This window comes from Pezoporus flaviventris, unplaced genomic scaffold (genome assembly GCF_033815535.1).
Source record: "Pezoporus flaviventris isolate CSIRO_AGI_PZ_B2104156 unplaced genomic scaffold, CSIRO_AGI_Pfla_v1 ptg000066l, whole genome shotgun sequence".
In the NCBI taxonomy this organism is placed as follows: domain Eukaryota; kingdom Metazoa; phylum Chordata; class Aves; order Psittaciformes; family Psittacidae; genus Pezoporus; species Pezoporus flaviventris.
In genome coordinates, this window is record NW_026892614.1 from 12,197,986 (window position 1) to 12,222,753 (window position 24,768).

At 38.8% G+C, this 24,768-nt stretch overlaps 1 protein-coding gene across 1 annotated transcript in view; it reads left to right on the plus strand.

Moving 5' to 3' along the window:
* The window catches only part of PCNX2 (pecanex 2), a 151,669-nt gene that overhangs the window by 87,350 nt on the left and 39,551 nt on the right, over positions 1-24,768 (plus strand). Inside the window, exons 22-23 of the mRNA XM_061471262.1 lie at positions 7,836-7,944; positions 10,516-10,645. Of these exons, the coding sequence (XP_061327246.1) occupies positions 7,836-7,944; positions 10,516-10,645 (239 nt within the window). The remainder of the gene's footprint in view (positions 1-7,835; positions 7,945-10,515; positions 10,646-24,768) is intronic.

Sequence of the window (24,768 nt, forward strand, 5' to 3'; positions counted from 1 at the left end):
CCGACAATATTTAACTGAAGAAGAACTAAAGCACACAACATATGGGTGGTTAAATGCATGTTATATCTCATCAAGTCCACCTTTCTTCAGTGTGATAAAACAAAAAAAACCCAAATAAAAACCCAAACCAACCAAGCAAATCCCAAAACAAACAAAAAAGAATGTACCCAGCACTGCCCTCCTTGCAAGATGTGCGAGCTGCTTTTAAAGGATGTATGGAGTAACAACCGTTCAAGTCACAAATAAACAGATATTGTTAAGTTTGAAGTAAAAACCAATGAAAATCTTTCAAACAGCAAGGTATCAGTTTAGAACGGGCTGAGATATTAACAAAGATGCTAAGAGCAAGTCTTGTCCACAGCTCTTTTGTTGTGTTTACTCTTAAAGATGTGGAGTTTTATTTCATCCAGTGCAATGGTAATCCTCTAAATCTTGCTTGTGAGCAGTGGTCAGTGTCTCCCTGAATTGCTTTGGAATCTCAAGTGGAGCTGATGTTTAGCTGAAGGAGCAAAGACAGCAAAAACCCCTCAGTAGTGTGATTGTGGATGCTTCTGGTTGTAGTATGCTCTTGGCTACTACAAAGAAAAGAGAAAAATAGTGGAGTTTTTTGTTATTTGCCAGTCTACTCACTACTGGAAGCAACCAACAGCAACTGAGGATTCCCATATGCCAAACTGCAGTAAACTGTCTCTTTTACCAGCAACTCTCATTTGTAGAGCGCAACTGAGAAATACATGTACTTTAGAGTATGTTTGGGGTTTTTTTTGACAAATCTCTATAGCTTCCTTTAAACCCTAAAGAAAGTGCCACCCCTAGTTTACACACTCATCTACTACACAGATTGAGCGGGAATGATAAGACTCAGTGTCATTAACCCTCTAATGTATAGGACTACAACTTCTTATCTCTTTCAGTTTCTTGTATGTTACTGGCAAGCAGATTAATGGCCTCTTAATCTGTGTGTGTGGATGAACTAATTAGCAATACTAAAATATAAAATCACCTTATATTTTCTTATAGACAAGTCCTCTGAGGATTCTGAATTTGTCTTCATGCATAAGGCAAAATAATCAAAGAACCAGAGCTTGTTAACTTTGCCTTCATTAACACTGAATTAATTTGCCTAAGTACTCTTACCCCTGCTGAGCTCACTTAAGAATACAATTTCCCTGTTGGATTTTTTTCCTTCTTTCCCAGAATACATTTTCCAGTTAATAAGGAATCTGCATTTTTTCTCTTTTTATAGGAATTTTTCTCTTTCTGCATACTTCTTTCTGCCACAATATCCAGTATCACACATTTATGAAAGATGAACTTCATGTCAGAGTAACTCCAGCTAAGACAGCCAGTTTGTAACAAGTTGCCAGACCTGTGCTGGTCAGGCTTAACTTTCAATATCCACACACAGTCCCTTGGGCAGGAAAGAAATTATGCATGTCGTCTTGTTTTCCTTCATTTCATGAGAAAGTACTACCAAGTGCTTGACCTTCTTGGTGCTTTGTTGAAGTCAAGTAATTAACCTATTGGATCTTGTTATTGCCTTTGTGGCAATAAAACTCTTGGTTAGTTGGCATGTCCCATTGATTGATGTAGGTGCTACAGAGAAGTCAAAAGCCTCACTCTTTTTTTTCCCCTTCTGATTTTTCATCCTCCATTAATCTGATGTTTTGCTTCAAAGCTTCTGGCACCAAGTCTGTAATTCATATTTTAATCCATTTCTTGCTATTCTTGCATACTGAAATCCAGTGTCTTAATCAGCTGCAACCTCTTGGCTCACAGCTGTTTCCTCAACTTTTGATATCTGGCGTATAAGCCCTGTTAAGACACTTTCTGCTAAGTAAAATACCCAAGGCTACATCTGATATTTGACAGGATAATCCCAGTGGTATTTTCCATAGACTCTTTAACTCTCTTGAGCTCTGTACAGTTCATGTTTCCTTTTAATATTGGAGAAATGGTTTAATTGATTTTTCATTCAGCCTTCTGTCACTGACCTCTTTGCCAGACTTCATTCCTGACGCTATTCCCAAATTGCATTTTCTATCTCTCTTTTTTTATGTTTTTCCTTTAGAACAGACAAATGCACTTGGGTGCAGGGAGATATACACCCACTCCCTGGTTCAGTCTTGTTCTCTACACACTGAGGACTGTACTCATGTACATTCATGCTGATAGAGGTGCATTCTGTATCTGTTGATGCAGGCACTGAAAGAGAAATCCTGACTATCTGGCAGCTCAGCATGCAACTTGCTCTGCTCATTTTTTATCTCTGCCTTTAGTAAAGATTTCTGGGGAGATGCAGCTTTGGCAGGAGCCATGCCTATGAAGGCTTCACTGAAGAGGCTGGATCATCTGATTTATTTCAGTTGTCTGGCCCTCTGCAAATTAAGCTGAATAGCTTTGATCTTGTCCTTTTTGACCACTTTGGGAGATATGGGAGATGGCTTCTTACTATACCACAGGCTCTTTCCCTTGAATCTTGCTGTCAGCTGTCAGTGTAGGAAGAAGCAGCATTTGCCATGAGCAGATCCAGGACTGTTAGGTTTTATCATTGTCTTATTGTCATAATCCTCATCATACTTACTTCTGGCTGATGGTTAACATTTAACTTCAAATGTAAGGCTTCTGAGGCTTGTTACTCAAACTGTTTAAACCATTCACATTTTGTACACTGTCAATGTTAAGCGCTGGACATTGTGTTTCAGGAATATATTCCTCAGAGGTTTCATCGGAGCCTTGGACTGATTATATTTTGATCCTCTTGTATGTGTTGCATTAGACAATGATCTTGAAATCCCACAATATAAAGGCTTCAAATGTCTGTAAGCAGGTGCAAATAAAGGCAGCCTGGAAAGTATTTCTTGTAGATTCAAACACAATGCTGTTCAAATACACCAATAGAATGTCACAATGACTTAAGGCACAAACTTTAAAAACCTTTAATATTTCCAGTAAACTTTGTTTCATAGGATCTTATAAGTGAAGCTTGTTTTAAACGATATTAAATAAAGACCAGAAAGTTAATGATTTGCAAAGCAAAACCATGAACTGGAATAAAATTGTTCCACTTACGTTTAATTTCATATCCATAAACACATGCTCACAAATTTTCCTCTGATGTATCTTAATTTTTATTGACACGCAAAAAAAGAAAAAAAATTTGCCAGAAGCTATTAGAATTTACTTCCAAAACTTGGAGCTACCAATTGACCAGAATTAGCTTAACATGAAAAAATTAAATACTCTCTAGTATCTGAGAGCCTTGAGTTCAAATCTATCTCAAGTTCTCAGGATCTGAATGGAAATATAAAGAAATAAATGTTCAAAGCAGGAAATAATTGCTTTCCGGATTTAATTTTTTTAATCTCTCAATTTTGTGTTACACACAGAGCATATAGCCATATGTATATGACAGTTATTTTTGTTTAAAACCAATTTCTGCATCCAGTTTTTTAAAACACAGTGAAATTCAAGCTTTGCAAGAAAATGTTAATGTTTATGCATTATTTAGTCCTAGTATTGCCAAGGAGTCTGCCCACACAGAGTCCCAACAGATCCTAAAAGGATAGAAAGGCTGCCAAAAGCTGAAAGCGTTGTGTTGTCTCCATCTTGCATTCAGTGTAATTTAAGTTCAGATGTTAATCTCTGCCTACTTTATTGAAATCTTCCAAACTGAGAAAAGGACATCACATTTTAATGATGTTTCAGACTCCCAAAATCTTCTTTCTTTATGTATGTTAACTAATTTCCATTAACTTCTACTTTGTAATGTTATTTAAATTTGACCTTTAAAGATAAGTTGTTGCCTTTGTTTTACTTATAGACATATAGAATCCTAGCTTATGTGCCAGAGGTATGTAAAGGCTTCAGAACTCAGACTTAAGCATGATTAAGATGATAAAATGTGTGCGTCCACATAAAATAAATATGAAAGATGGATGCATGTTCTGCTCTTCAACTTGACAGTAGTGGGAAGATGCTGGTTTAAATTCACTGAATATCCTGATAATTTAAATTCTTTATCAAAGACTTAAAACCTCTTTACTGTGCAAAACTGTCACATGAGTAAAGATATCTAGGAAAATCCGAACTTTATGTCCCCTAAATAATATATATTTTTTTCTGCTTAGTGAACTCTAGAAAACATGGAAGATCTAAGAAGGCTTAATAAAAATATTCTTTTATAAATCATCCTAAACTGGGATGTAGAAGACCTCAGCTTTTATACATGTTTAAAGAAGTTGTTAGAAAGGGTTAAAAGTGCAGCTGTGCTTCAGGTTTTGTTTCCTACTTTCACTTTAGATGGGAAGGTTTCCTTTTTGTATCTAGCACTGTTTGGTAAAAATTATCCCTCACAGCCTCAGAAACAAGTTAATCGCCCTCATTCAAACAAAACTTTACTGAGGATAAGTCGTGTATTTCACAGGACCACAGAAGGACTGAGAAGTCCCATGCAGGTCCCATGGTAGTGTTTTTGTCGAGTTTGTTTAAATGTACCCCTAATTAATTCTTCACTACTTAGGGTGTCTTCATTTCTCCATGCTTTCCCACAGGTCTTACGAGCTTACAGTTCCTGAAGGCTGTACAGTAAGGACCAAGACAAAGAAGGCATTGAGTGCCTCCACCTTCTTGGTGCCCTTTGTCACCAGGTCCTCTGCCCCATTTAGCATTTCCCCAGTCTGTTTTTGCTGATATATTGTAGAAGTCCTTCTTGTTGCCTTTTACTTCCCTCACTGGATTCAACTCCAGATGGGTTTGGCTTTCCTAACCCTTTCTAATGCTATATAATTTCTGCCCCCCCCCCCCCCCCCCCAAAAAAAAACCCAAAATTGAAGATTTTCCTTTTTAGCTGGTGTCTTAGAGTTATTGAAGACTGAAATGCTGTTCTAGTTGAAATGAGAGTGACTGTTTCTGAGGATCAGCTTCCTTCTATTTATGAAGGCAATTTTTAGCAGCTTCAGTTTCCTTCTGTGAGGAAAGCTGAAGTGCTTTGTGACTCCCTGGAGTTCCTGTATCAGATATAGGAGAAAACATATTGTAAATTGGGTAAAACTGACAAGGAGAAATATTTTTTTCAGATGATTCAGGCAAGATAAAAGGGAGAAAATTTAAAGCCCAGTCCCCACCCTTCCTAAATCTCTATAATTTAGTTGTGAGAGATCATCACCTTTAGCAATTATAGTTAGATGTGTAAAATGCTAACGACATGTTACCCTAAGATGCTCTACAAAACATGTCCTGGAAGCAGTGATTTGAGAATTAATAGAGTCACTTGACATCTCTTAATGAAATCAGTAGTTTGAAAATCACACATTTCCAGGCCTTTAGGTGCACTGTCACAAGGCTCCCAAAACCCAAGAAATATTCATTAGAGTGTTCTTCTTACGTTTATGTTTTGTGAATGGAAATGAGCTCCATTGCCTGTCTTGTAGAAACATTAGCCAAGAGGCACATGTTGAAAGAAACAACATCAAGTTCAAGCAGTGGTGGGTGTGGAAGTAGTAGGGCTTGTTAGAAGCAACAGGGAAGCTGGGCTCCATGGCCTGTTTAGCAAGAATGTGTAAATATTAAAGAATGATTAAAACAGTGTAATGGAACAGGAAGCCAGAAGGGTTTCCTCATGGATTTGGTTTCCTAGCAAATGCAAAACGTGAATTTTATTTGAGGTTTGAAAACCTTTTGATGAACCCAGATATTTGAGCACAGCTGGAGTGATTTGTGGCTTTGTGATTTCAATCTGTAACAGTCAGAACTTTGCTGGTTGTGCTGCAGTTTCCAATTTTTGAGGTTTCAGATGTGAGTCATCAGCTTTTTCAGCCCTTCACTTAAACATTTTAGCAGATAAAATTTTTCTCACGGCTGCTTATTCAGACATTTCAGATAAATCAAAATTAAGCAAAACAAAGCATCCCCACAACCTGCCAAACAGGGTTCAAATAAATAAAAGCCGATTCTGTTTCAGTTCAATTTTACTTGCATACTTTATATAATGTTGTAGTTTTCAAGTCGCATGTAATAGAAAACAAAATTGCCAAAATACGTATTTCTCATAGGTAGGGGTAACCAGAGCGTGCCTTAAATCATAAGGGCTTTTTTTTTTTATCAAGGCTTTGCTGGTTTAAAATAGTATGCCTGTGCAAAATCTAATATAATCCATATTTTGCATATTGCAGCTAACTTGAGTCATGCCAAAGCACAGAAAGCATGTGAAACGCTGTTTGCATCTCGACTGGAAGGCTGGAATTTGAGTTAGTGTGACACTCTTTAAAACAGGAGTTAGCAGCTGCTTCTGTGATCATTTGGTAGCACAAAGACCAAAACACATTTATGCTATTAATCAGTCTTACTTCCCTCCCAATTAATTTGCAATTATTTACAACATCTCATAGAGAAGGTCAATGAAACATCTTAAGTGCACTGCCATTGTGGATACAGATGACCAAGTGTTACTTAACTGGGTTACTTAACTGGGCTGGTAACTTAAAGACAGATGAAATGAGTTAGCCAGCGAAGGTGCATCCTCTCTGACTACCAGAATACTACTAAATGAAGTGTGCCTAGAACCATGCTCTATTCTTGAGGCCAGCTGTCATGGGGAAGCTTGCGTCCATGCTAATAAACTCTCCCAGTCTGTATGCAGGGTGGAGGTATGGAACTGCCATCTGGAAACAGATCATGGAGGGTTTTCACTCAAGAGGATGCCTGGGGATTGTTTGGAAGAGTGTGTGCTGAGCTAGACCAAAACCTTCCCAGGGCCCTTTCTAACAGTTTAGCAACATGCACAATACCAGTGCCCGGGAACATTCCCTGGAAGCATTTTATATATGTGTTAATGTAGCCTCAGTGTCTATCAGGATGTTGGCAATGTCTTTGTTTTTGTTCACTCAATTGAAAATTTACTGTAAGAAATGAAACATACTTTTGCTGTATGAGCACAAAATATTGCATGTACTCCTGTTTCACTGTCGACTTGTTATGTGTGTTTAGCACTAATGCCTATTGACGGCCAAATCTTTCCTGACACTTTGTCAGGAGCCTACTCTGCAATAAGAATCTGACGGCCCAATGCCGACAAGACATAAGATCTGTTTTGACCTGATGCCAACAGAGCTGGCCAAAAAGAAAATATATCCTAGGGAATAAGTACACATCATTCTTCAATCAGAAACTGCTAGTTGCAGGACCAAGCATATTTTACAGGAAACAGAAGCAAATTCAGTGTGTGTGTTTCAATTTGTCCTGCACAACAATAAAAATTCATATTAATACAAAGTTTTCATGGTAGGATAGATTTGATCTTGAAAATGCAGCTACAATTCATGTTTAATGCCAAACAAATGCTTACGTAGTGATGGTTTGTCCCATCGATTCAATAAATTAATACGTTGTGTTCTTGAAAAATGTCTGATTTGTGCATGCAGAGCCACACAGAGCTTCATCTGTTCACAATATCCACTTCCTGCTGGAGTCTTCTCCTCTAACCTTCTGACGGGTGGTATGATAGATGCAGTGAATATCAGAACCTGTTTTCCCACTTTATAATTAAAGCAGACATAGTTTTGAAGAAAGGTAATGTGGGAGCTACCTCAGAATGGTGGTTAAAAATGTACTTTATTGCAAGTTTGAATTTCAAATGAAGAACGTACTTTGGTGCCTTTGGTGAAGTAATGCCTTAATTGCCTTGAAAGCTAATGATATGATATAATTTATCTATTTATCTTGCATTCATTCTAGGGCACAGTTCTAAAAAGTGTCACTTTCAGCCATGAGTGTTGAAACTTTATCAGTGCCTAAAAAAATCACCATGTGTTACTCTTGTCTTTTTGGTTTTCCAGCTGTGGGACCTACTGCAGAAGTTGCAGTTCATCATGACATACATTGCACCCTGGCAGATTGCCTGGGGGTCGTCGTTCCATGTTTTTGCCCAGCTCTTTGCAATACCTCATATCCTTTATAAATTTGTTTTTCTTTATTCTTAAATTCCTCTTCATGTTTGTAATTGATTTACAGTGTTTGAACAAGGTGTGAAATTCCTAGATAATTTACTCTCAAATGTGAAAAGGCTTGGAGCATCTCCTGAGAAATAGTTTTCTCTCTGTCTTGGCTGCATGGGATCTGAAACTGGGAAACTGAACTCTGACTCAAACTGGTCTGTTTATGCCTTCTCACTTCCCACCCAACCACAGCCCTCAGCACCGACTTTGGATGCATCCAGAAAGAAACTTTGTGATTGATAAATTAGCTCCAACTTGGGTGGACTTCTATGTATGCAGAAGCTGGTTCTGTAAAGTGCGGGACATATGGCTGACAGAGCTCTAAAAAGTTACTTTCTCAGTTGCTTCTACTTGGTATCTCGGGTACAAATTCATTTCAGTGAGCAATTTCTGTTGCAACTGTCCTAGTTTTTTATTCTGTTTCAGAAGCAACTGGATTTTAGGATTTCAGTGTACATTTTTTACTGTGGTGCTGAGAAGCATTCTTCTTTTTAACACCGCCATTCTGTTTTATCAGTAACAACGTATGTCCATCAACACTAAGGCAGTCCTTCAGAAACAGGAAACCTGGCTTGTGACATAGAGTAAGGAAGTAGGCCTGTTAGGTTTTGGTGGTAATTTAATATTTTTTATTTAGACATAATTAAAGTATTGGTGTAAAAAGGCTTTTTTTTTTAATTGCCTAATAAAGGCAAATTGGATGCTATCAAATAAAACCCCCCTGATGACAGATAATTGCCCACTGTACTTATCAACTGTATGTAAGGGAGACAGGTGCTGTTAGTCGCTCTCATGACACATTTACATATATGAAACAGTTAAAAATCACTCTTCACAAGTCAGATGGAAAATGTCTTCCAATGTGCATTTAGTAGAGCATTATGTCTTTCAGCAAAAATAAAACTGTTGCTACTGATTATGTCTTAGACACGAACACTTCGCAGCGGAGTCATAAATGACTTATCATGGTGGCAATTTTTAAATCAAACATGACATTAGAGCTCACTTTAGAAAACATGATTTGCTGTCCCTATCTGTCCTCCTTGTTCTCTTTTCGTCTCTTCAGTTCCCATGCTTCCTTTCCTTATCTGACACTTGCAAATGCTTGTTACTCTTTCACAGCCAATGCTGGTTATGACTACAGTGTAATGTGACAGTTGAACTTTTTTGATGCTCTGTGCTCTCTGTTGCTTTTTGAACTTCAGACTCAGAGGGCAGCTCATTTTCCAGTCTCGGTAATGCACAAAGACACCCTTCCAGGCCACTTTCTTTTAAAAAGTTTGAGTGATTTGAGGAGGTATTTTAGCAAATATTCACAGGTTGCTTTGAAAGCATGGCTAGCGAGCCTTTTAATAGAAATATGGTACCACAATGTGCTGCATGTGTTTAAAATGGTTTTTGTAAAGTCAAGAGAGACTTTATGTGGGACACATAAAGGGATATTTCTTGTGAGGGTAGCCTAAAAGACTATTGTTACTGGGTGATTTTACCTTACTTTTAGTTGGAGTTGCACTTGATTGCTGTACTTCAATAGTGGCTCCGTCACTTCAATTACTTCAGTTGATAGCATCCTTACTTAGCACCTTCCTCCCAAGAGAGGTGTAAGGAAGGACAACTGGTCTCTTATGCCATTTTGGAAACCTTTTTCCTGAACTTTCATAAGCATGGTTTGAATTAATGAAGAATTAAAGCCTAGCATTTCATTTACTCAGGTTGTTTTAATCATGTTCCTTTAATTTGTATCTTTTTCAATACCCTTATCCATCTCCTAACTTGCTTTCCAGCCATCTGAAATAATGACTTTAAAGTAAGCTATGGATTCAGGCATTCATTATGATGTTTATGTGTGGTACTTACCATTTCCCTCTCCTCACCTTCTCATTTCGTATGTATTTCAAAGCATGTGAAATGCTTAATATTTTTTACTTTTCAGTCAGCATGGAATATTAATTTGTCAGTAAGAATTAACATGAAAGCATGCTTTTAAGCCAGCAGGCTGGATTATAGAGGCATAGTTGTTTCTCCACATACTAGGTTATTCCAAAGTAAGCAGAAACTCACAGAACAGAATACCAGACACTCTAGGAGCCAGACTCCAGTGCAGAGAACAAAGAATTTCCAAGAAAGTGCTATCTGGGGGAGGGCTTTCCTTTCAGCTTGGTGTCAGGCTCTGGAAAGGTGCTTTGTGTTACAGAAGGTACACTAGGCAGTGGGAAAAGGGCATTTACTGCTCTGCCCACGCTCAGGATCTGTCCTCAGGCAAAGATTAGACAGGGTCAGCCAGTTAATAACATATTCTGTTCAGACATGTCACCTCCATTATAGCTGTGTAGCATTGAAAGCCACCTATTACATGTTGATAATTGGCTATTTGGCACTGCTTGCCTTTTCCTTCCTTACCTTACCACCTCTTTGGTGTGTAAATAAGAACAAAAGCACAAAAGCGGTTCAAAGAGCTGCCTCAATAGTGGTTTAAATGTATAACTAAATAATTTCTGTTACCTTAACTTGCAGTTTTCAGACTCTGCTATGCTTTTTTTTCAAACCCTGGCCACCTCAGTCTTTTCTACACCGCTGAGTCCATTTCTTGGCAGTGTCATCTTTATCGCATCATACGCAAGACCGATCAAGTTCTGGGAGAAAAACTACAAGTAAGACTGTTCAAAAAATTTCTATACTTGTTATTTGTAAAGGTTTTGCCCTCATTAGTTTCATCTCTGGAGGTATTTTTCTTTCCAGAGATGATCCTTAAATTGTAGCGTATGAGAGGTTAATCTTTGAACCTTGATTCTGGTGTTTTACTGTTTCATGATTATTTGGTTATTCTGCAAATGTATTTAAGAAATTATCCTTATGTTACAGATGAGGTGTCATGTCGCATTTATTGTACAGACAGACAGTAATGAAGCTGTGAAAAAAAAAAAAAATCAGTAAAACTCCCACTTGTCAGCCTTTTTGGTCTTGCCTAGCTAGTGTTGGCAACTGAATCTGTGAAGCCTTTGGCACTAGAAGTCAGGCTGCATTAATGCATTATATACTATCCTGATTAAGTGTTACCATTTGAGATGTGGCAAGTAACTCTCACAGTGAAGTGATGATGAGTGTGCATTGTTATTCTTGCTTCATCTGATCTAGGAGTTCGACTTAAGAATTGGTTGGTTTTGTCAGATTGTAGCTGTCATTCAGTTTGACAAGGACACAAACACAGAATATTGAAAACATTGAGTAAAGAGCTTTTGCTCCTTCTGCCCAGAAAGACTTAAAAGCTCTTGGTAACTGGGATCTAATGGGCTTCCAACAAGAGTACTGGAGACCTGTAAACACTTCCAGATGGAGGTAGTTTTTTGCAAGGAATGAATGAACAGTCTTCAAGGTTAGGGACTGGATTCAATAATTAAGGGCAGGGGGAGGGTGGTAGTCCTTAGAGTCCTGTGCTCTGGGCAGTGTGTGAGCTCTTCAACCCCTACTAACATGAAACCAGGCTTGGAGTAACTTACTGCAGCTGCATAAAGTGAAAATTGTATTGGCCAAATTAGGACTTGGCCAGACCAGTGAGAAGTGCTACACTTACCCCACTTCCTGTGTTGGTGCCACTAATGTATCTGAGCACCTCAAGAGAATTCAAAACTAGAAATTACAGGGATTATTTTTTCCCTTATTTACGGCAAAGGAGTTTGTTTGATTTTGACTTGCATCTGTGAGTGCGTATGTACTCATCTATAAAGGAATTACTCAGACAAAGCCAAATCATATAAAGAGGCTTTTGAGGGGAGCTGAGTTTTGTATACTGGGGCCAAATCTTAACAAAATTCTCTTACACATCTTTTTTTGAGGGGTCAACGGGTTCATTATTTCACAGGAGTGAAGCTGAGGGGAGTCACGGAAAGGCAGGACACTGCCACTAATCTGACAGACTAATTTACATTTTTGGATGGAAAATTTGAACATTATTAAGTAGGAAGTGGAGATTTTAACATCTGCTACATTTTACTTCAACCACAGTGTTTTGAAGGTGTTTCTAGATACCAGTTAGCGAATCAAACTTGGTTGTAGGCACATCACTTCCATATAGCTAGGTTAGCGTAGAATCTGTATGTTATTGTAGGTAGAAATAGAACAGAGTGGTTTAATTTAATTTTTGTTTGTCTAAGGCTTTTGGAATGAGATGAACAGAAGATATTCAAAGGAAATTTCAAAAGATGGTTGATGCTTGATACTTAGATAAGGGAGGGGTCTTGTTTTCATCGTTATTGATCATCTGTGACTCCCACTAAGGGAAGTGAAGAAGTTGGTGCTAATAATTTCTGAAAGCAAAGCTAGCTAATTATTACCCATAAACGATAAAACTTCAAGCGCAAAAAAACCTAGCCATTTTGATACATTAATCTGCCACTGTTCCTTCCAAAATAAGAAGTAACTACAACTTCGCCTTCAACATGAATGCTTAAATTAGACTCTGTGGAAAAAAATCATGCTTTGTTTATAAGAAATTCTAATTTATCTTTTGTGATCTTCTCACATAAAACCACAAACTTGCCCCTCATAAACCTTTCAGAAGTGGAAAACAGGCCCGTAGAAGATTCAGACAGTCATCAAAGTGAAATAAATATTTGGCTGAACCTGTGGTATCCCATAATAGGCACATGTAATGATTTCTCCTAAATTTATATGAATTTTGTATCTAGGTGATTCTCCCTTGCCTGATTTCCATTTCAGTATTTCGTTGCTCACATGAAGAGTTGACCAGAGTGAGCATTGAACTGAAGAATTCCTGGTTCACTGAAGGGACACAGTGAAAGACAGAAAAAGTCAAGGGAAGGGAGTAAGTTTGTATTAAGAATAGGCAAATTTTATATGGAATACTTAAATATTTGAATTGAAATAGGTCTTGCTTTACTGCTTTAAATCTTGACCTTCAACATCTGAAAATTCAAAGGGATGGCATAATTGCTTTCTTTCAGAGCTGTGGAGTTAAATAGGATCAGGAACTTGAGCTGGAGTGGAAAGTTGTTCTGGCTGCTGCACTGATCTGTTTTTGGGCTATGGTGCCCTCTGGCCAGATGTGCACTGAATTCTCAGGTGCTGTAAGACAGAACACACAGATGGAAAAGTTGGTGTAGAGCTTTCCTTTTTGGCATGCACATGTGCAGCTAAGGGTATTACCACAGAATCATACAATGGTTTAGAGTTGGAAGAGACCTTAAAGCTCATACAGTTCCACGCCGCTGCCATGGGCAGGGACACCTTCCACTAGACCAGGTTGCTCAAAGCCTCATCCAGCTTGTCCCTGAGCACTGCCAAGGGATGGGGCATCTACAAATTCTCTGGGCAGCCTATTCCAGTGTCTCACCACCATCATAATGAAGATTTTTTTCCTGATACTGAATCTAAATCTCCCCTCTGTCAGTTTAAAGCCATTCCCCCATGTCTTGTCACTACATATCATTGTAAAATGGAAAGTCGCAGGTTAGGTACAGCGCAATCTGAAACACACTCATTTGAAGCAGAAGCTCTGGAAGATTTTTTTATTATTTATATTTATTATTCAGTAGCTTTATATAGCTTTTTTTTGTTTTGCCTGCTTTGCATACTCACTTTCAAACACTTCCTTGCTGTATTGATGGCTACATTAAATTATCTCATTTATATTAGCTACATAAAAACTCATTTGCGTTTATATGAAGTAGAGGTAGTCAATTCCATGGTTATATCTTTTATAATTTAAACTCTTAATTGGACTAACTGAAAACAGTTTTGATAAGCAGTCTAGATAGCAAAACATCACGGTTTTGTTTTTCTTCCAACTCATAAATTAGGTTACCTTTTTAGAGTGTCATTTCTGTTCATCGCTATGCTCACACTTAACTGCTGTCAAGCAGACTTCATTTTTTCTTTGTTTCAGTTAAGGAAAACTTATTTTTGTATCTCATTTGGGCTAACAGTGTGAAATGAGATGAGGAAAAAACAGCTGGTTCATTTTCTGTAAAGTGAATCCAGAGTTGAAGCCTTGGACATTGGCAGTAGAAAATGCCAAGTTTATTAATAAAGCTGGGCTATTAAGCCAGTAGCCCAAGTGGTGAACAACTGTTCCGTCTGTTCCTTAAAGTGTTGGCTTGATTTACTCTACCTGAGTGCACATAGACATATCTTGCATTTCCAGTGATTCATTTAGTCCCATTTTTCTCTGCTGGCAGAAGAGGAGTTTGATTCCTAAGGTTTCTGACTGGGCATCTGCCACTCTAGATGATGTGAGCTGGAGCTGAAAGTCTTAGAGAATTAAGATGATGGCTTGTTTGTTTTTAAAAGGAGATGGAGGAACTCAAGTGGGTTGGAAAAAAAAAACAACAATCATTTTGACAGTAAGCAAACTGTGAAATTCCTAGTAAGCTCTTCAAAATTCAGGAATCACACTGTGCCTGTTTGCGCTCTTGCAGCGTGTGTGCAGAGCATGGGTGTTCTTCCCTGCATCAGCAGATGCTGTTTGTTTATAGTGTGCACTTTGGTACTCACTGCATGCAGAGCCTACATGTAACTGAGGTCAGAGATCTTTTCTTGGGGAAAGAGAAGGCTGGCTTTAAGAAGAAGAAAAAAATAAGGCAATAACAAAGGTGAGTAAGAAAGAGCTCCTCATGCAACCACTTATTTACAGCTTCTGCTGACATTGTTGAAAAGAAAAGGGTGTGAAATCAGAAAGCTGGCCTGCTGCTCATGAGCTGGTTGCCTCGTGGGAGTCAAGATATGAGACATTTTCTGTCTTTCAAAATAATTAAAGATAAAAAAATTGATGCAACACCAGCTTTGTGCTGGCCTTAGCCTGGGTCCTGCTTCCCAGTTTGAAGAGTCCTGGTTTAGTCTTTATTTTCACAGGTGTTGGAGTGATTAGGCTGTAGATGTCAGAAAGAGAAGAGGAAATAGCAGTAAATCTTGTTTAATGTATAGGCACTTTAAAACATAAAGTGTTTGTTCAAACACTGTTGTGCTATTCCTCTGCTTTGCTTCTTTTCTTAAATACTTGGTCACACTGCAGCCTGACCCTGTCCCACTCCTCCCTTTGTCTTATCTTGCTTCGTATCTTGGACATGGCAATGGACAGAACAGAGTAGGAAGTTTACTTTCATTCCCCAGTGGATCTAACCGCTGGATCACATTGAGTAGCCTATTCTCTGCTGCAGCTGTGATTTGTCATTGCCAACAGCAAACTGCCATCAGGAATCTGGAGATTTCACTGCCTACAAGCCACTCATCTCTCCTGCTCATTCCTGTTTGTGTTCTTCTGGTTCAGCGCCTATTTTGGGGTAAGGCACAGCTTGCATTTGCTTTGAAGGGTCTTGAGTGACTTACAATGTTATGTAACTAAATTAGTTTAGAGACTGTGATTAAATTGCCAGATATCTCAGAAGAAAATTACAGGACACTTCTCTATGTTTGAGAATATGTGAGCAAGCCTTTCTTTTCTCAATCTTTTTAAATATCACTCTGTTACTGTTCCGGTCATTGTGGTCTGGAAAATAGCCACCTACAAGGTTAATACAGCTGGGAATGGAGGGTGAGCAAAGCCTCCCCTGCCTCAAATCTAGTGAAACTGATATTTTCTTTTATCCTACAAGCTCACTTAAACTGCCCATCATGGACAGCCTACAGGTGGAATGGGAAGAATGTTCCCAGTGTAGATGTCATTTGGGTTGACCCCATGTTATGCATGTGTGTGGGAAAAGGAGCTGTGAAAAGTCATCTTCTACTCCCTCCCTTTTTCCCATAAAATAATAGGCCTTCTACTTCCAAATGCTTATTTTAACACATCCTGGTGCATCTGGTTTCCCTGTGATGCTGCTCATCTGTTACAGCTGCTAAGACCCCTGTTCTGAACACAAGATGTCATTCGCCCATAACTTTCCATGGGCCTTCTTTGGGAGCTGCATGTTCAGACCTTTCTTGTTCTCTTTTTTAGGGCTGTGTTTCTTTTTTTTTTTTGGTCTTTTCTTGCTATGTTGTTTGATTTTTCACATGTTTGTAGACCTCCATAGTGGTGATGTTTACAGAGGAAAACTGCAGCAGATGTTTATAGTTCACTAATGCCTTGGACATTGGTTTACAATGAATACATTATAGAAATGTACATTAACCTCTGAAGTCAACAATCACAGCATAAGTCAAGCATAGGAGAACCATTTTTTCCCCCTAATCGGCAGGAGTTTGTGTTAGCCTGATTTCCTCAAATATCACTTCAGAAATGTTGTTTTGACTGCTGTCACTGCCTGTTCTCCTTACTTAGAGTTCAAACTTTTCTGAATACTTCCAGCGACCTGGCATGAAAGCCACATTGCAACCATGAGGTTTAGTGTTCATTGTGATCATTTTGGTTTCTTCTGAACTGTTTCTTTCTCTGCTAATTTTTGTGTTTCTCTCTAGCTGCTTCTGCTTCTATACTGTCTTTTATGAACTGACCAGAAAGAAGCACTGTATTCCAGTTGCACAACTTCAGAGTGAACTGAGATCCTATTTCCTTTGCTATTACTTAGTTTTATGAATGATAGCCCCTTTGATGGCTGTGGCTCTTTTAAGAGAGGTCTTCATTGAGTTGGCCTGAGAGCTCCTTCAGGCTTTTATTGAGTGTTAAGTTAATTTAGAACTGGGAAAAATAGTATAAGTAAGTATCAGTGTGTAGATAAGACAAAAATGGGTGCTTATTAGTACCTGGGACTTACAAGTCAAAACAAGTAGGACCAATGAATGAATGGGTTTTAGTCTGAAGTTTTTGTATGTTGTCTTCAAATTAGAAGAACTGCTTTGTCCTGCTTGCAAAGCATGTAGAATTTGATGAGAGTCTTTCTGGAGACTTCGAAGGAATTGAGATCCTTGAGCATCCAGCCTAGACTGGTACTGAGGGATGTTTAGGCCTAGCTTGTGTGCCCACAGCTATAGCATTTCTACTGACTGTAGTGGTACTTTCTGCCTGGCAGTGATGTAAAAGCTGGAATTTTAGCAAACTGCTAATTTTTTATTCTACTTGCAGATTTCCCAATAGAGTTTTCTTTTTTTTTTTTGGCAGGGGAGGGAAATGTTCCCTCTTGAAACAATGAGTATAAACTGGCCTTTAGGACGTTGTGCCCTATTCTCCAGGTGCATGTGGCCATGGTTCTGGCACTGGGGGGGGAGAATAGAGAAAACCAAAATGTTTGAAGAACAAGGAAGATTCTTGTCCATCCTTCAGCCTTAGTTCTTTAATAGCCCTCTGAAGTTACTTGTTATTCATTAGACTTGCTCATCTTACTGTCTTCTCAAGAACTTTCCCTGTACTGCCTGTCTACTTTACACCTTCACATTGCATACCACCAGTACTACCCATGGGCTTGTACCTGCAAAACTTGCCTGGTTTGGGAGTCTTTAATCCCTTTCAGCAGGGGTGTGGGGCTCTGAGGAGCAACAAAGCCACAGCATTCAGACGTGGGAGGTATTGCTTCGAGTAAAGTGCCAAGCTAGAAAAAGCCTTAGTAGCAGTTGCACTCCCCTCAGCATCTTGAACTGTGTGTGTGTGTGCCCCTTTGACCACTTGCTGTAGCACAGAGATATGCACATCTCTCCAAACCAACCCTCACCTCCACTTGACTCCATGTGCAGAGTCACACTGAACTGTGAAAATGCAAGGGCTGTCTGAGAAAGGATGGGTGAGGAAAACCAGGCACCTTTAATCCAACAGATCTGATATTAAAATTAAGTGTTCTCTGAGTTGCCAAGAGTTTCACTCTCAAGGGAGGCTATACAAAATTCAAGTTGTATTTTAACTGTTTGGCAGTATCTTCTTAATGGTAACATCACTTCTTCTCAAATTTTGCCCCTGGCCATCAACAAAACAAATTGAGGCTAATTGAATAGGAGCCGTATGTGTGATAATTAATTGGGAGCGTATTCTGATTCAGTGCTTTGTAGTTCCCTGCTGAGTTAAAGACGGATTCACAACTCCAATTCACTGAATCATTCTAAGAGGACAGAATAAAGACAGAAGGGAGGCATCAGACAGAATGCGTGCTGAGACCAGGCAGGAACACAAGCAGAGATCAAAACCACAATGGGATAAATGAAAAGGGAAAGGAATGGGGAAAAAAGGAAAATGTGTGCAGTGAAAAATCTGAGAGGATAATGCAACAGACATTGATAAGCAGGAACTCAGACTTATAAAGAAAATCAGGAGCGTGATATAAGAGGACTTTTAAAGATATTTGGAAAGGAAGGCAGCAACAGGCATAAGAGAAGGAGGAGAATGGACTCGTAGAATCAGAAATAGGAAGCATGTCATATTTTGAGGGCTTGTGTGGATATACAGTGGCATTAACATTTTATAAGCTGTTCATCTAATGCTTAGTTTCCAAATTATGTAAATCTAATGAGATCAAGTAAACACATGAGATTTCTGTCATGTCAAATATTGGAGACCTGTTAAAATGGATTGACTGAATTTCCATAAGAATAAGTATTCTCAGCAAGCTTCCATCCCATACCCTTCAATAATGTAGATCACCTTCTGGTTTAGATTTAAGTGAATCAGACATTTAGGGGCAAGATGAGGTTTGGAGCACTGAACACAAACATTTGAGAAGAGGCATACTCTAGCAACTTTTGTCAAGATGTGAAGATGGGAAAAACTGAGATTACAGAGATGTTGCGCAAGTGTAACTGTCCTGACTGAGGTGATATGTAAATTGTGTACAGATAGCAGCTGGGAATATTTCATACTACAGCTTGCCCAAATCCTGGGTTGTCTCCTTATGTACTGGACCCAAACAGTCTTGGGGCTTCTAAAAGCAAAATGTAAAATAACTCTCACTTCTTTCTGTGATAATGCAACATACAGAATTATTGTCACCATTGCTCAGAATGGTCTCTAAAGCTTTGTACTAGTTGGGACTAAGTAAATACTGGATGAAAGCAAGAAGTTTGGGGATTTTTGGTGCTTGTTTTTTGTTTGCTTCTTTCCCCTTATTTTGAATCCTATGTCTAGAAGTGTTTGTTCTCAAAATGCCGGAGATTTTTTTTTCAGTCTGAAGAGTACTGTAAGAGACTATCATAATGACTGCTGTCAATGACTAACACTCTAAACAGTCCTTGCAGTGAAATATCTAGAGGTATTAAAATCCCTGGTTATGATCAAATTTTGTACAACTGCACAGTAGCAGTAAGATTTTTCTTGTTCTTCAGTGTAGTATCACTGATGCTATACTTGCAGGTTGATGGCACTGGAATGGCTTGGTGAGCTTCTGCTTTGACTCTCTTCATCTTTTGCTGAGAAATACATGCGTGGAAAAACCCTATAGTGAGCTAAACTAGTATTTCTGATGTAGGCTTTCTTTGTAAGACATCATTCACCAGTCTTTCTCTTATTCTTGTATTTCCTTACACTTTTGTGCCATCTCTACCTCATAATTTTATTTTTAAGCAGTGACTTGCTCTGTGGAGTAAAGGAGGCAAACATTTTGGCCTCATTAGCTGAAGCAGCTGCCAACATTTTGGTAATTTTTTTTTTTTTGCTGTCTGATCTCACTCTCTTTTTCTAATGAAAACTTCACCAGGACTTTTCTCATCACCTCCTTCCTATCCTCCAGGTCCTTACCATTTCTCGGGCTTTTGCCCCGTCACTCATGAGCCCATGAATTCATTCTGCAGAGTTCTTTATCCAGAGCTGGGCACAGTGGAGTACCTTTCCTATAATGTTTGTATTGGCTCATGATGGGAAAATCAGAAAACTAACACTCACATACACTGTTTCATATACATGGTTTTGTGTGTAATCAGTATATTTGCTTTTAAATTTAAAGTATCTCTATGAATTGCAGATAGTGACGTATAGCTGTGATGCATGATCCCATGCTAAGCCTCAACCTTACACGAATGTCAGGGTCCTGGCCTTTTTTCACTGACACAGGAATGAGTACAAACATCTCTGTGCAGTTGGCATAATCCTTCCACTTGTAAAGTTTCTTGTATTGGTTAGTATAAAATACATGAAGATAGTGACTAGATGGCTTTCAAAAGGAAAAAAATACTTGGACGAGTGGAAAAAAAATAGATAGCAAGGTAGGCAAATAAGACAAAAGCTGGGATATTGATGACAATTTGGTAAAGCACTAGTGAATATTTTAAATTCTGCAGATGTTTAAATAACCTAGCTTACAATAAGAGGTGAATTCCCCAGCTAAACCTTTGAATATGCATGTATGTGGGATGCTTAATCTATGTTTGGGCACTCATCTTCTTATCAATTTCACACCTCTCCCTATTGCTGCAGGAGTACAGAAACCTCACCTTAAGAAAAGGCTTAAGAATATGCCAAATAAACATGCTCAGTAGTATGAGCACCTAACAGCAGTATGAGCTGAGGCCAGCAGTATGAGCACCAAACCAACCACAAAAACACCCTGAAAACCAAACCCAAGGTGTCAGCATGCACCTTTTTAAACTTGAAAACAATTATTGATGATAAGATCTTCCGATGTTTTAGAAGGATTATTCAACAGCATTGTCTTTATCAACTTTATCTCTTAGCTTTCTCCCAGTTTCCTAGTGTGCAATCAAAGTCACTTTTTATTATTGTTAGATGAAACACTAGAGCAGTCAAGGAAGGAGGGGAGGAAAAAAGCATAAAAAATAAGAATCAGAGAAAGTGATCAGGAAGGAGAAGTTTCTTTCGTTTTTAAGAGATCTTCATCAGTGTGAGTTAAACCTAAGGCATATCTGCCATGCAGTGGCCCAGAAAACATGGGTATGGTTATGCACGAAGGGGCTGTCACCCTTTGCTGTTACAATGACACTGAAATCATTCTTTGTTTTAGATGAAAGTGAATTAGAACAACTTGGGTGTCCTCACACTTCCAATTAGTAGCATCGTTTTTGCCTCTGGTGTCCTTCAAATATTCATGGATGCCTGGTTATTCTTCCATCTCCTCATTCTCCCTCCTGCCTCACTGTTGTAGCCTACTACTACCACTGTGTTTTAATGCTAAGCCTTCCATTTATAGTGCCAGCAGTGTAAGATTTTCACATGGAAATGTTGAAGGTTTTTTTTCCAGACTCCCGTGAAGAATAATAATAATAGGGCTGCAGCATAGTAGAGTTTCTGTCTTAGATTTGCCTGTTAGATGTCATGGAAAGGCAGATTAAAATTCATTGGGCATAGACAAAGAAAAACTTTGAATCTACCCTAGAAATGCATCTCTTGCATCCCCCAGAGAAGAACTGCTTTTCTTTTGTTCTCTTTCAAAGTAGAGATCCCCTACTTCACAGCAGGAAGCCTGGAACTCTTGAATTGATGTTTTGGGGCAAAAAACAGCACCAGCAATGCAGATAGAACAGCTGCAATTTTATTTTTATCTTCTGGAAATAAGCACAGCAACAACCTTTTTTTTTTACTCCTCAAATTCCCCAATTCTCAACATCCACTGTATGTTCCCCAGGGTGCCTGAATCCCCCTCAGTCTTTTTCCTACCTTGCTAAGGAAACTGGGAGAGTAAAGTGAAAGAAGAAAGTCTTCCCAGGTTGAAAAACAAGGCAGTATTTTTGGACAAGGCAAGTAAAAGTGACTTCATCCTTTTGCAAAGGGAAGCGATAGTTATAATGGAGTGAACGGTGCTATGCAAACCACTGGATTATCTCAGTGCCCATGTAAATGATGAATTGAAAGAACATGAGATAGATATTTCAGGAACTAAGCAGATGTTGACTTTAAACAGTCACTTGCTCTCTCGGGCAAGTGCTGAAGGACCTGCACTCGATTTGCATAGAATAATGCAATTTAGGAAGAAATTCAGTTACTGAGCTAATTATCATCTTGGATGAGTGGTAACAACCAAATTTAAAGTAAGATTTCACTGGAGGAAAGCCCAGGTCATCCCCTGAAACACTTAAGGAGGTCCTAGTTGACAGTGAAAAGCCCAAGAGAAAAGGTGTCCCTGACTTGATTGTTAGGCACGGTGTACTGTAGTTTAATGTTACGCAAATTCCCATTGCCTTCGAGAAGGTCCTTTGGTTACTAATAATTGTGGAAGAGTTTTAAAGTCCAAAATGGATTATGTGACCAGATTTATTCAACCAACCGAGTTTCAGGAGAGGAGTTTGCTTTACACCTCTATTAACTTTGGTCTTAAAAAATAATAATAATAATTTAAAAAAAACTTCAAAATATGTCTAAAGATTTGAATTTTTCTCATAGCATCTGAAAAGGTAAATCCTTCCTTGTCTCATGTCCTGAGGCCCATATTTTAGCTGCTTAAGCAACCATGACTGTGCTTGGAATGGAAGTTAAAGCTGCAATCCTGGTTTTGTTTTGTTGGTGAGAGCAGTTCTGTTTCTTTCCCTTTTTCCCAGTCATGCTGCATTATCTGTCTCAGAGTGTCCTGAAGCACTCGTGGTTTTCCTTGGTTGTATCATGCATCTTTCTCTCAAAGAAAAATAAAAAGGAAAGAAACGGAGCCAGAGCTGCATGCTGGGCAAAAGGATTCCTACTCATTATAGATTAGAATTTTCTGAAGTATTGCTTGATTTGTATAGGTCTCAATATGCCTCAAGAACAGAAATGCTTTATAGGTTGGTAAAAATTGGGGTGAAGAATAGTATTGGCTTGTACCTCATACTGCCACACTCATTTCAGAGGGACTGAAAGTTAATAAGGAGCCTCATAATCTTAAAACATATGCATTTGGAAATCAGCAGCATTTCTCTGCTGAGAATAGAAAATTGATTGAATTCCATAACCTAATCTTTATGCTTACTCTTGCATATGTTGCAATTGCAGGTGGATGTATATCAGGGTAGAAGAATTCTGACAACCTTTTGAAGTAAAATCATTCTTTATATTCTGAACTGCTTAGAAGGCCCTCTCCCCCACCCCACATTGCCGTTTTCTGTTGCAGAGGAAATGAAAATTGCAGTTACAATAAGCTGAGCCAACCAGAGGCAGGAAGATAAATAATACATCAAATAAAATGCTAATCAGTGTAGATAATGTACTAATGCTAATTACAAATAATTCTAATTAAGGCTCATATTCTCTTCAACTGTATTTCTTGCAAAGTAAAGAACATGCCTTTTTAAAGCAAAAACATTGCTGATAGCAAGTGAAAGTAAAGCAGTTCTGTTCCTCTTCTACTTGTGGAAGCCTGTGTGCAATTTTTCTGTTGGTCAATTTTCCACAGCTTTTTGGGAAGGCTTTAGAGGGTAGATGAAAAGGCTTTCCAACATTAGGGACATCAATGACCTCCTTCCCCCAGTTGGCTTCAAGCGTGAGCTTATAGCCCTGAAACTTCCATCCTTTTAAAAAACCTGTACATTGACACCTAAGAGCCAATACTGAGATGAGTACATACAGATTCCCAGGGGGTCTCTGCTGTGCTTCAAAGACAACGTTGTGCTGGGTTTGCACCATCTGTCTGCAATGTTATTTAAGCTGTTTAAAAGCCTCCTATACAACATATACCCTCTTTGATGCAGTCTTCATGCAAGTCTCATAGTGAGTATATTCAGGCTTTTCAAGCTGACTGGCCAACCATCAGCCCATTCAAAAACTCCACAGGGCCTTGTGCTTCCCACCCTAGTGAGCCAGAGCCAGCCTGTCCTGCCTGGCCGTGCTGCCCAGGACCATGCCTGGGTGTCTCCCTTGGTTCCAGTGCCAGGAGTGGTGTTGCCTTGCCACTTTCCTCCTCTGTTTGCAGGCTGTTGGACAGATTAGACTCTTGCCGCTGTCACATGTAACCTTATGCTGACTGTTGTTTGGAATAAATGGCTTTGCCTTTTCCCATTCTCTGCTTTAACCCCCTTTTTCAAGGAATATTTGTGTATCTGATTGGTAGACCTACTAAGGCTAGGGATTGAGGGCAAAATTTCTGAGGTGGTGTTCTTCATGAAGTGTCCTGAAATCCTAAAGCTCTGCTGCCAGATCAGTATTTCAGGGAAAATTGCATTTACTGTAGTATTTCTGTTAGCCAGGCTTCCACTTGTACCCTTCAAGGCTTGGGAGATCTGTGGATTTCTGGTGTTGAATATCCCTAGTCACCACAACATCACACCCTTCTTCTGGACACAGTGATTTACTTGTTGCTTATTTTCAGACTGAGTGTCTTTTGTTACAGGTAGGAATAAAAGCTCAATCCAGTCTGTCTTTTAGTTGCTTTCTCTCTCGTAACCATTTCTTCTATGGTATTATACTCCACTTCTACAATGAAAACTCTGAACAGGGAATGTGTCATTCATAAGAGAGGCAGGGTTATCATCTATATGGACCAAGAGCCTGTAACTTACTTTTTTTTTCAAGCAATAAGAATGACCAGAGACTGACTTCTTGCTTCCTAGCTAAACATGAAACTGAGTTAAGTGGTTTTTTGTTATTGTTGTTTTTCCATGTATGTTATATATCCACAGAAATATTTTTACACAAAGAAAACCCCTTGAGTCTAGCTATTTTTCTTAGGGCTTAGAAAGGAAGAAAGACTGATTTAATATTCTTTCTATTCACTGTTTTGGTGGCATGTGCCTATGTGCTGCATACCACAGATTCTCTGCCCCAGAAGAAGGAAAATGGGGAAGAGAGAGTTTGAGGAGGTGGACAGGGGATGGGGGGGAAACACTTCTGTGTGCTGATAAGCTGTAATATCAATGCTGAACGGAACTAACTAAATATATGCCTACTTGGAATAAACTTGATGAATGGATTAGAGTGTGAACTGCATAATGATGTAAACACAGAAAGAGAAGATATGTTAAAAAGAAAATACAAATGTGATTTTGGGAG